This window comes from Schistocerca piceifrons, chromosome 2 (genome assembly GCF_021461385.2).
Source record: "Schistocerca piceifrons isolate TAMUIC-IGC-003096 chromosome 2, iqSchPice1.1, whole genome shotgun sequence".
In the NCBI taxonomy this organism is placed as follows: domain Eukaryota; kingdom Metazoa; phylum Arthropoda; class Insecta; order Orthoptera; family Acrididae; genus Schistocerca; species Schistocerca piceifrons.
The window spans coordinates 308,176,460-308,189,226 of NC_060139.1; the positions used below are offsets into that span (position 1 = coordinate 308,176,460).

Genomic DNA, 12,767 nt, shown 5'->3' on the forward strand with positions numbered 1-12,767 from the left:
CGTTTAAATTTCTGAGTGACAACTGTCTCCAGACAATCTCTCTCTTGACCAAGGGACTGACGAACTCACTGTTTAGTCTCTTCACTCTCCAACAAACCAATCAATCAATCTTGTCAATTTCCTTGTAGAACAGGTGATGAGAAAAACACTTTGATGCCAATCCTGATGAACAGTAAGACATCCAAAGTTGATTACTGCAAAAAGAGATCACAAGAGACAAAGTATCAAAACACAACTTAGTACTCAGACTTGTGAAAAGCTACTCAGACATGGGACAAAAAATCTGCTGTGCAGTTAAACTTGTCAACAGCATGCATGTTTATATTCATCATTAGCATAATCAGGGTTTGGCAAGGAGGCCCTATCAGTGTGTGTGTTTTTGTGTGTGTGTGTGTGTGTGTGTGTGTGTGTGTGTGTGTGTGTGTGTGTACTTTTTTTTTTTTAGGGGAGAGGGGGCACTTCTACTATGTAATGTTGGATGCGCTTTGTTTGTATCTTTGGTTGAAGGCGATGTATGCTTTGATTGTGTGGCATTATCTATTGAGACAGATGTCAAAGCTCTTAAGTATGAAAGGATGTTTGCAGTTTTGGACAGGAGGGATGTTGTTCGTTGTGGAGAGGTAGTGCAAAGAACAAATATTCCATTGATGATAGTTGTATAATAACGTAACCATAACACACAAAAAGAATGCTTGATTACAGGAAAAAAATCCAACCAGGCATGGCTAGATAGTTAAGATGGAGACAGTCTCTCAGAATTTTGACTGAGGCTAGGGGTATTATGGATTTAATTGATTTTAACTTGTTTCAGTTGTCATTTACAAGATTATTTCCCTTTCATAAAACCAGTCATTGATTTTTGTGGCGGTGTTCGTAGCGACAAACAATTCGCGGTAGAAACGGCTTACGAAGTCACCGCCACACTTTTAATAGTGGGCCGACCGGTCCGCTGGAACAGTGAACAGAAAGATGAAAACCCAAACACTTGGATTAAATAAAAGTCGGTACTTATCTTTATTGACGAAGATACAGTAACACAGTAGTGAACTCCGTGTCTACAGAAATCTGTCTAGTTCGAGTCGGAGCAGCTAGGTCAGCGTCGGCTGACGACAAACATCAACTCTGCTGCGATGAACACACAACTGACTAGCAAGTACACAATTCGGTGGCGAGTATACAACTGAGCGGCGAATACAGAACTGTCTTAGCGCTCGTGACTCCAGCGCTTAAGAAGCCAGAAGCCAGCGGTGGCGCGCGCAGACTTGCGGCGATTTCCTGTATCGCTGGCGCTGCTTATGCGGACGGCGTCCGGACTTTGATGCTGCCAACCTTTTGGCAGCGGGCTCGGTTGGCATTACTGGCTAGGATATAACACTCCTCCCCCCCAAATCGCCGCACCGTCGTTGAATAATGACAGGGCGAGCGTTGACGGCGGGGGAGGGGTCTGGCCGCAGGCGTAGCAGAAGAGACCGGGGCGGAGACTGTTGTCGGTGGCAGTCCCCGGTCCGCACCCCAGCATTGGCTGCGCGGGGCCTCGGGAAACACCGACTGAAAACCGAGGTCAGGGTGCATGCCTGTGACCACGGGCGCAGCTTCTGGTACTGGACGCGACGGGGTGTCGGGACCCACGAAGAGAGGCAGCGTCTCCTGACGCTGCGTCGACGGCTGCTGAGTGGGCGCCGGACAAGGCGCTGCGGTGTCAGACTCCTTGGGGGTGCCCAAGGAAAGCGGCTGCAGGACAGGCTGCACAGCCACCGCTTGGGAAGGCGGCCCGGCTGAGGGGTCGACGTCCATCAGCTCCGAAGGCGGTGGCGACTGAAGAGGGACCGCAGGCGCCGGAGCGACCACCTGGGGCGCTCCCGGATGAAGCTGCGCAACAGGCATCAACGGGACGGGCTGTCGGCGTGGTAGCGGCGACGGCTGCTGCTGCTGCCCTGGGGGCGGCAGCGAAGTCGGAAGGCGCGGCTGGAACCCGCCGCGGACCAAATCTGTGGACAAAGAACGAGCGGCAGAATCCGGGCGGCCAGCGCGGCGCAACTGGTTCTGATGCCTCCTGTGCACCCCAGTAGCACCTTGAACAGTATAAAAACCGCGACCCTGGACACTTATCACGGTACCACGTTCCCAACGACGGCGACCGTGATAAACTCTGAAAAAAACGGCGTCGTTGCACTGAAAACGCGTGCGATGCTCAGAAGCGGCGGGTCGATTCGGGGGGTGCAACAGCCGTAGTAGGGTGCGATGACGACGGCCGTGGAGAAGCTCCGCAGGCGAAGGGCCGTCGCGTGGCGTGGTCCGGTACGACGACAGGAACGTGATGAGGGCCTGCTGACGAGAGTGCGTAGCACGAAGACGGTCCATATGATCCTTGAATGTGCGTACAAAACGTTCCGCTGCACCATTCGATTGAGGGTGCAACGGCGGAATAAGAACATGGCGAATGCCATTGGCAGAACAAAAACTTTCAAATTCAGCAGAGGTAAATTGTGGACCATTGTCAGACACTAAAACTTCTGGAAGACCCTCGATACAAAAAATTGAAGTCAACGCCTGTATAGTTTATGCAGACGTTGTAGACTGCATGGGCACAACAAACGGAAAATTACGAAATGCATCTATCACGATGAGCCAACGAGAATTCCAATATGGACCAGCGAAATCAATATGTACTCGCTGCCAGGGACTGGCAGGGCGTGCCCACTCAAAATAGCGTTGAGGCGGAGCAGCTTGGTGTTCGGCACACGTCGAACAATCTGTAGACATCTGCGTAATCTGCTTATCAATGCCGATCCATGTACAATGCCGGCGGGCAAGCTGCTTGGTGCGGACCACTCCCCAATGACCTTGATGAAACAAGTCGAGGACCTTGGATTGGAGCACTTGGGGAACCACTACACGAAGCTGGTCATTCTCGGTGCGTAACAGCAAAACTCCGTGCGAAACAGACAACAGATGACGTTGCGGATAATAGCGACGAACCACAGGATCCAATATGTCCTTTGCCTTGGACGGCCAACCACGTTGAACAAAACGTAACAGTAAACTCAGATGAGGATCCGTAGCTGTCTCACGTGCCACCTGACGATAATCAATCGGAAAATCCCGGAGGGATTGATGCTCATCGGCGTCAATCTGATGGCAAGAGTCGTCAGAGGAATCGAAGACATCATCCGCAGCAATCAGCAATCTAGAAAGCACGTCAGCGTTTGCATGCTGAGCTGTAGGGCGATACAGTATCTCATACCGGTATTGTGATAACAAAAGAGCCCAACGTTGTAGTCTCTGAGCTGTCCGCTGAGGAACTGGTTTAGACGGATGAAACAGTGACGTCAGGGGCTTGTGATCTGTTACTAAATAGAATGGTCTACCATAGAGGTAGTGATGGAATTTTGTGACACCGAAGACAATAGCCAACGCTTCCTTGTCCAATTGGCTATAATTACACTGAGCTTTGTTGAGCAATTTAGATGCGAACGCAATAGGACGTTCGGTGTTACCGACTCGGTGAGACAACACAGCACCGAGGCCGAAAGAAGAGGCATCACAAGCTAACACCAGAGGCTTGTTAGGGTCGTAATGGACCAGACAACGATCATTCAATAAAGCCTCTTTAAGCTGCTGAAAGGCTGATTGGCAATCAGCTGACCACACAAACGGAACATTCTTACGGCGGAGACGATGCAACGGTGTAGCAATCTGTGATGCATTAGGTATAAACCTAATATAATATGTCAATTTGCCAAGAACTGCTTGCAATTCATGCAGATTGCGAGGGGCGGGCAAATCACGAATAGCTGCTAAATGTGACTGGGAGGGATGAATGCCTTGAGCATTAAGAACATGTCCCAGATACTCCATCTCCGTAAGGAAAAATGAACATTTATCGATGTTGCAACGTAGGCTTGCCTGAGACAACACTTTAAACAAACACTCCAAATTACGGAAATGTTCAGCAGGCGTCCGACCGGACACAACAATATCGTCTAAATAGTTGCAACACGATGGCACATTAGCCAGAAGTTGTGACAAAAAACGCTGAAAAACAGCTGGAGCTGACGCACAACCAAAAGGCAAACGCAGAAAACGGAACAACCCCAACGACGTGTTTATGACAAAATACTGTTGTGATTGCTCGTCGAGGGGCAATTGCAAATATGCTTCACGGAGATCAATTTTGGAAAAGAAACGAGCTTCCCCTAACTTATCCATCAGCTCGTCCGGTCTAGGCAAAGGAAAAGAATCAATGACAGTCTGAGGATTAACTGTCGACTTAAAATCAGCACACAAACGTAACTTGCCAGACGGTTTCTTTATAATAACTAAGGGAGAAGCCCAATGGCTCGCTGAAACGAGTTGAATAACACCGTTGTTTTGCCAACGACGAAGTTCATCTTCTACAGGTGCCCGGAGGGCGTGAGGCACTGGACGAGCACGACAAAATCGAGGCTGAGCATTATCTTTTAACGTAATATGAGCGGCAAAGTTCGCAGCACAACCTAGTTTGTCTTTAAATATGTCACTGTATCGGTTACACAAATCGGTTATGCTGTCTTGAGGAACAACAACAGAATTAATTTGCAACACATTGTCGTGGATAGACAGGCCAAACAAGTCAAAACAGTCTAATCCGAAAATGTTTACACTGTCTGTAGCGCGGAGCACTGTGAATGAAACTGTTTTGGTATTGCCACGGAATGTGGCTGGCACGCTACATACACCTAACACAGGAATTTGTTCTCCACTATAAGTAGCCAAAGAATGTTTTGCCGCTGAAAGTTTAGGGCGGCCGATAGCCGCATACGTAGCACTATTTATGAGAGTCACAGACGCACCAGTGTCTAATTGAAAATTGAAGGTCTTATCCTGGATGCGTAGCTTCACAAATAGTTTATTACTCTGTCTCTGGATCGGTGCAGTGGAGGCGGAAGACACAAAATCAGCGCGTTTAGCGCGTGTTCGCTGCTTACGACAACTCGTGGGTTGGGCGGGTGGAACAACAACTCCCGCTTCACTCGCAGTCTGTACAGTACTTTTTACAGCGTTTGAATTACGCTTGGGTCGCATAGCAGAGGGATGGGTGGGTGGCTTATTGCGAACAAGTTTATTACCCACACGAACCGTGGAAGAGTCTTGAAACGCGACCTTCTGGGTGGGCTGGCTTTGAAGAACATGAATATCCATGGGCTGGGCAGCACTAGAATTGTTCTTGCGTTTACGCAAACAAACAGTCTGGATGTGTCCTTTCCTTTGACAAAAGTGACAAACCGCGTTTCTTAACGGGCAACGTTCACGAGGATGAGCAAGAACACACTTAGGGCAAGACTAAACTCTATCATTTTGCACACGCGGCTGACAAATGTGTTTAACATGACGCGGCCGGCTAGTGTTTACAGTCTGACTCTGCCGGTGGGGCCGCGGGTGTGACATAACTTGCTTAGCACAGGCAATTTGAGAAATACATGGCTGATCTAACTCACACTCAGCATAGTCAAAAGTATCTTGGGCTTCAATGATGTTCATCACAGTCTCTAATGACGGGTCAGGCAACTTTAAGATAGCAGCACGAATACGAGAATCTGCAATGTTTTGAGTAATAGCGTCTCGTAGCATGACATCACTGTAGGAAGCTCCACACACACAATTAAATCGGCACTGACGGGTGAGGCCCCGTAAATCTGTTAACCACTGTTTATTAGATTGATGTGGCAGTTTCTTTAATCTGAAGAACTTGAATCTGGCTGCTGCCACATGAACTCGCGACTTGAAATACTCAGCAAGCTTGTTAACAACAACGTCATAGTCTAAAGCTTCTGGCTGGGATTCCGGGAACAACTTACAAAGTAGTAGATAGATTTCCACGCCTGCAGTGGAAATTAAATAAAGCTGCCGCTCAGTACCTGTGATTTTGTAGACTGTCATGTGCGCCTGCAACTGCGCGAAATATTCTCGCCATTCTTCTCTGGATGCATCAAAAGCACGGAAATGTGGTGCTGCCTGTGCTTGTTCCTTTTGTGTTGGAGGATTATCCGCTTGTTTGGCGATTGCTTCCACCAGACTTTGTATTTGCTGACTCTGTAACAAGATCAACTGTTGTAATTCGGCAGACATAGTGAACACAAATTAAACCAGCCCCCAAAATTTTATCTCTATAATCAGTATAACAAGAACAAGTTGAACCAGCCCTGCACACGAGTTCGGAAGTCCTCGTCGCCAGTTTTGTGGCGGTGTTCGTAGCGACAAACAATTCGCGGTAGAAACGGCTTACGAAGTCACCGCCACACTTTTAATAGCGGGCCGACCGGTCCGCTGGAACAGTGAACAGAAAGATGAAAACCCAAACACTTGGATTAAATAAAAGTCGGTACTTATCTTTATTGACGAAGATACAGTAACACAGTAGTGAACTCCGTGTCTACAGAAATCTGTCTAGTTCGAGTCGGAGCGGCTAGGTCAGCGTCGGCTGACGACAAACTACAACTCTGCTGTGATGAACACACAACTAACTAGCAAGTACACAATTCGGTGGCGAGTATACAACTGAGCGGCGAATACAGAACTGTCTTAGCGCTCGCGACTCCAGCGCTTAAGAAGCCAGAAGCCAGCGGTGGCGCGCGCAGACTTGCGGTGATTTCCTGTATCGCTGGTGCTGCTTATGCGGACGGCGTCCGGACTTTGATGCTGCCAACCTTTTGGCAGCGGGCTCGGTTGGCATTACTGGCTAGGATATAACATTGATTTTATTGATGATTAGTTGATTTATAAAATATGTCACATGTGTTGTTTCTTTCATTTCAGGTTGTAAACTGCAATCATCCTATTGTGATGTATGAGATGATGCTGAGCATACAAATGCTTGTGAAGGAATGTGGTTATTCAATGCAAGACCCTGCATGGGACATGGTTCTTTCAATTATGGATGGTTTGTTTGGTCACATAGGTAAAATGAAAATTTTGCAGTTAAAAATTTTTAAAACTATCTATTTCTGTAAAAAATGTAATTTTATACACCACGACAATGTGATCTGAGTTCTGAAAGTACTGCAGACATTAGAACATGGCACATCTTCCTATCATAAGAAAGTGGTTCTAGGAGGATTGTGTTTGATTGGGATTCACAGTTAGTGAAAGCAATGCATTGCTGTAGATGGTGAGCATTTACACAACAAGAAAATTGAAATTGTGTGTGCCTCAAGAACATGTGATGGGGCAACTTGTATTCTCAGTATATACACTTCACAGTACAAAAAGTGGAGGAGGAAAATCGCAGCCAGAGCCAGAATCAGTCTGATATGGAATGAAATACAATGTGCCATTTTTCCACATTATATTTATTGCATACACAAGAGGAATTATTACTTGAAATATTATACAAAAATGATCCTGTCTGTATTATAGACCTATACTTTAGTATCCCCACTAGTGAATATTGAGATGAATGAAGATGAGCTGCTGTGGGTACCACACACAGGATAGTGCAAAATGCTTTCACAGAGGGTGAGTGCAAAGCGTGGTATGGGAAGAGCCACTGACCCAGGTGTTTACTTCCTGATGACAATAGGCTTAGACCAGCAATTTTTACCCTGACATCAGCATGCTCAAACCTGGCTGTCACTTTGTGCCATGCTCAGGGTTCCATGTACCAAGTTTTTTAGTCATTTGTGTTCATTGCATTGTTTTTCTTTTTCTCCGTGCTCATCTTTACACAGCGTTTGAACTTTGTAACACTTTGTCAGTTGCTAAAGCAGTATTTTGGTCGTCATAGCCATGTAATGATGGTATGGTTACATCTGAACACGCATGGATCTCTAATCTGCAAGATTTTTTGTGCAAGGGATCGATTAGTTTGTCCCCGGCTTGCTACCTCATATGTGGATTTGCTAATTATGGACCTGATCATCTGATTAACTTCCAACTCTGTTATCTAAACTAGGTCATTGGCTTTGTCAGACTCCTCTTTAGCCAATTTTACTAAGACTGCAGAATCAGATAAACTTAATGCAGCAGAAAATGACATACTGTCTATCAGTTGTCAGGTGGCAAAGCAATATGTGCATGCCAAAAAGCCCCCATTGCCCTGTAGGGCGAGCCAGGTGGCCTTGGCTTCTGCTGAGCTGCTGGGTGGTGGCACCATTGAAGATTCATGTGCAGTGACATCAAGGTAGTGCTCCCCTTAATCCCTGTATGTGGTGGGTGTAAGTCAATCATAGTGTCTTAATCCCCTGCTCACACCATTTTTTGGGTTCTCGGTGTTGCTCCCCTACTGCACTTATTTGTGTTCAGTGGGCAAGCCAGCAGCTGCCCCAGTTGTAATTTGGTGCTCTTTACACAGGATTGCCCACATGTAAGTACCTTGTGTGTATGCTGCAAAGTAGGCCATTTGGTAACAGTGTGTGACAGTTGGTGGGCTATGGTACAGTCATTAGAGGCCCCCTCCCCCATGTTTTTGTATTGTGCTAATGTTAGTACTTGAAGGGCGACTGAGTTTTAGGTATATGTTAGAGCAATGATCAGTCTAATTAACATTGATATATTCCGGCTTATGTGCCGCCCTGTGTTGCAGTGAACAGTAGATCAATTTGTCGTATTATAAACAGTGTGTCTGTTTGAGGGGACTGTTCTATCTCAGCAAGTTATAATAATGTGGAACAGCAACTTAATGTTATTAGTGTTTAATTCAGTATTGGCGCTAAATATTTTTATGTTGGACATATTTTCTGTTTTCGGCTTCCAGATAGTTAACAAAGTTCATTTAGTGTCTTTGTTAGTCTCCTTTCAAGATTTGAACTTTTTACTGTGTTTGTATGACCAGCTGTGTGAGAATAGCTTGGGTCAGGCAAAAAGTTTCGAGACGTATCTCCTTTAAGCTGTCAAATACCTAAATTTTGTCACCCTCGACCCAATCCCTTTGCCGTTTGCGACAAGGTCAGTGCTGAGTTGCGGCATTGGCAGGACCTCAGCATCATTTCTCCTATTTCATTGAGTCAGTGGTGGACCTCGTACACAGTGCCACAGCTGGAGGAGTTGGCAAAGTTGTCAGAAGGTCTGTATTTCTAAAATGTAGTCTTGTGCCACACATACCTACATTTGTCATTGGTCACCACTTCTCAGAATTTCTTTGTGCTCAACACTCCCCTTGGGCTTTGCTAGTTTAATTGATTGTCTTTTATAATTTTTTCTGCACCAGGAATTTATCAACGATATTTGGATGAGTTAATTAAGGACATCCCCTGTTGTGTAAACTATCTCAGTGACATCTGAGTCATGGGCACCACGCAAGAAAAATAACTATGAAATCTGCAGGCTGTTTTCCAATGCCTTCTGGTGAACGACCTTCATTGCAAACTGCAAAAAATGTAGTTTTTTCTCCAAAGGTGCATTTTTTGGTACGTTTGCTTAGCAAAAGTGGCCCCATCCCTACGGACAAGCATGTAAAAGACACCATCAACATGCTGGCAGCCAAGAACTGAAAAAGCTCCCGTCCTTTTTAGGCAAGGTTTCTTATCATGCTACTTACATTCCCCAGGCCCCGCACATCTGCCATCCTCTTAAATGATTTCGCCAAAAGGGCATTGCATTCCTGTGGTATTTGGACTGTCAAAGGGCTTTTTAAGTCCATCAAGGGTAAACCATTAAACCTGGCTGATGATGTAGCCTATTATGGCATTGGTGCAGTTCTGCTGCATCATAACCCATATGGCACCAAGCAGCTCATTGTTTACACATTGAAGACTCTGCGGCACAACATAACTGCCATAACTGCTCACAGGTGGCATAGCAGTTGTGAGCTATCATTTTCGGCATTGCTGTGGCATTCATTACCACTCCACCACTCAACATGCCAATGCCTATGCGTTATCGTGTTTGTCGTCAGGTCCTAATAAGGGATTTGATTAACAGGAGGCTCTTGTTTCTACATTGGATGATACATTGCAGCAGATGTTGTTTGATTTAACTTTGATTGTGCAGGATGTCATGACTGCCATGGCTCCAAACCCGCTTTTCCAGAAAAATCATTTCAGCTGTCCAGACATGGTGTCCTGAGCGTGCTGCTTCAGAAGCAGATTTGGAGTGGCATACAGTTTTTCCAATGCAGTTTCGGCTCACTATTGTCTAAGGGGTCCTCACGCTTTCCACGGAGGAGCAAAACTGTTGAGTGGTTGGTCATCTGATGTTTTGTCCTCGCATGCTCCAGTTGCTGCATGCATCGCACTGTGGTATACCTATTATGAAGGCTTTGGGGCAGCGTCACATTTACTGGTCAGCAATTGATTGCAAAATTGAACATCTTATCCGGGCTTGCACGGCCACTGTAGATGAACAGGCTGCTTCACCATATCAGTTTTTCCCTAGGCCAGTTCTGGAACACCCTTGGGACAGGGTGCACATAAACTTTGTGCGCCCTTTGTTGGAAAGCATGCAGTTGTTGGTGGATGATGTGTTCTCAACTGTTCTCCATGGCATTGACAGCAACTGTTCGCACATTGTCAGACATTTTTGCCTTCAAGAGCTCTCCTCCGATCCTCATTTTCAATAATTATTAGCAACTCGTGTTGCGTAAGTTTGCAGATTTTTGAATTTGCAGTAGTATACAGTATCTGATTGCTGCTCTGTTTCACCTGGCTTTTAATTTTGAGATGAACAATTTGTGTGAATGTTCAGAACTCAAATGGAGTAGTCAGACTGCCTCGCCCGCAAGGATGCCTTGCTAGTTTTCTTGCCATGTGCTGGGTGATGCTGGTTAACGGACACAGTTAAACAGAATGTTTGCTTCAGTGCCAGCTGCGGGATCTTTTGGATTTGTTGCATCTCGAGTCACATGCAACGAACTGTTGTGGCCCCCTGTGTTTTCCTCAGGGGCTGCCGTTGGGGCCCAGTCTTTCAGCCAGCAGCTGTGGTGGTTGCCTGGTGTAGTGGTGAGTGACAGAGGTTGGCGTTTGTTGTTGTGGATCTTGACTGGAATTACCTGACACTTGTTGTTCTAATCAGTTGTGTCTGCGACCTAATGGACTTCAAGCCCCATCTCCAAGCCAACTGGGCAACAGGTTACTCATACCAATGCTCTAGTGTGTGTCTCCCAAATGTGACAGAGTACTCACCCACTGCTATCCTCCCACCACGCCCTTTGCCATCCTGTCTTTGGCTGCAGAGTAGGGTGGTGGCAGGCATACCTCCCATGACTATGATGTGGAGCCCATGGGATTTGTACTGCTGGCCCCCTTTGCACACTTGCAACTGGATGAGTTCTCGCCCCCACTGTTGATGGTGGAACCCAGCTTCCACAATCTTCTGCCCCTCAGGCATTCAGAACACACAAATCTTCTGCACTATGCGTATTCAATAAATACACTGTGGTGTGTCACATTTCATTTACTTAATAGTTGCTGGAAAAGAAACTTGTGTTTTATTTATGAAAACATATCGGTGCGTAATTAGTAAATGGTAAAAGACTGTCTAAATGATAATAGGAACAATTTATTATAGTTATCTATAACACTATATTGTATTGTTCTTACCTATATTATTATATTAAAATCCTGTAATTATTGCACAAAGTACAGTTAATCTTCAGTATCATTAAACACTTTTAATTGGCCTCACGGAAAAATATAAAAGTGTAACTGTGAGGATCTGAACCCAAGTAATGGTCAGTAAGTTATTGCTCTAACTGCTATATCAATTCTCTAGTTTAAAGTGGTCAAATGCTCAAAGATGACTACCATTGACCTATATTTTTTTGAAAACTGAGGCCTTTTGACCTAATCCCTTTATATAATATTTAAGTGCCTGTGTTATTCCAAATTATGATGCAATCTTCCTTTGGACATGCATGCACATTGCTATAATTCTAGTTTTGATTCTGGTTAGTTCTGTGGCTGTTTTTTTTTTTTTTTTAATAATGTTGAAGAGAGAGAATACTGAAAAGCACATTTTGCATGAGGATTGGGAGATTAAGTACCTTTGTACACAATCACTATGAGAAACATCAATGTTTAATACGTAAAAAATGCTTAAGTCGACATTTCTCTTCGCTCCATGAAGCAATACATAGTCATTGCTCTCACGATGAAGTTGCCTGGACCATCAGATCTTAAAGAAAAGAGGTAAAGCTCAGAAATGGATCAGCAATGGCTAACTCATAAAATAATATGCAATAGAATTCGCAAAAGCATTTGGTTTAGATGATGCTGCCCTACATTTTAAAATGACTGCTTTGCTATATATCACTGTGAATTCATGATATGGTACATGACATGAAAAACGAACAATAATTTAATTGCAAACTGTTGGAATTATTTTTTGTGTGTTGATGAGAGTACTGATTGGACAGATCTTAGTAAACAATTAACTTTTTGGCTTATTAAAGGATGACTTTTCTGTACATAAAGAGCACGTTTGGATTTTTAATGCAGTTAAAAAGTGTACTGACAAAACTGTGGTTTTAAAAAATGCTCTGCTGTTTTTACCGATTGCGCATGAGCTGTGGTCGGTAGCAAAAATGGTTTCGTTGGTTGGTTAAGAAAATATGGAATAGTTTGATTTTCCATTGCATTATTCATTAGAAAAGTTAAGACTGCTTTCTGCAATGAAAGATGTAAGTAAAATTACAAATACAATGTGTTGAGGAAATTGATCTGTCTCATCAAATATTTAAACAATTTTTGGAGGAAGTTAATGCAGATACACAGACAGACTTCTTCATTTCAAAATACGTTGCTTGATTGCAGTTTTTTTCCACTTAGAATATAACTTTTCAAGTTCTTGAATAG

At 44.8% G+C, this 12,767-nt stretch overlaps 1 protein-coding gene across 2 annotated transcripts in view; it reads left to right on the forward strand.

Moving 5' to 3' along the window:
• LOC124777176 (tuberin) overlaps positions 1-12,767 on the forward strand; it is a 299,285-nt gene that overhangs the window by 64,469 nt on the left and 222,049 nt on the right. For both annotated transcript variants that reach the window (XM_047252485.1, XM_047252487.1), the window contains exon 7: positions 6,796-6,937. In XM_047252485.1, coding sequence (XP_047108441.1) covers positions 6,796-6,937 — 142 coding nt within the window. The remainder of the gene's footprint in view (positions 1-6,795; positions 6,938-12,767) is intronic.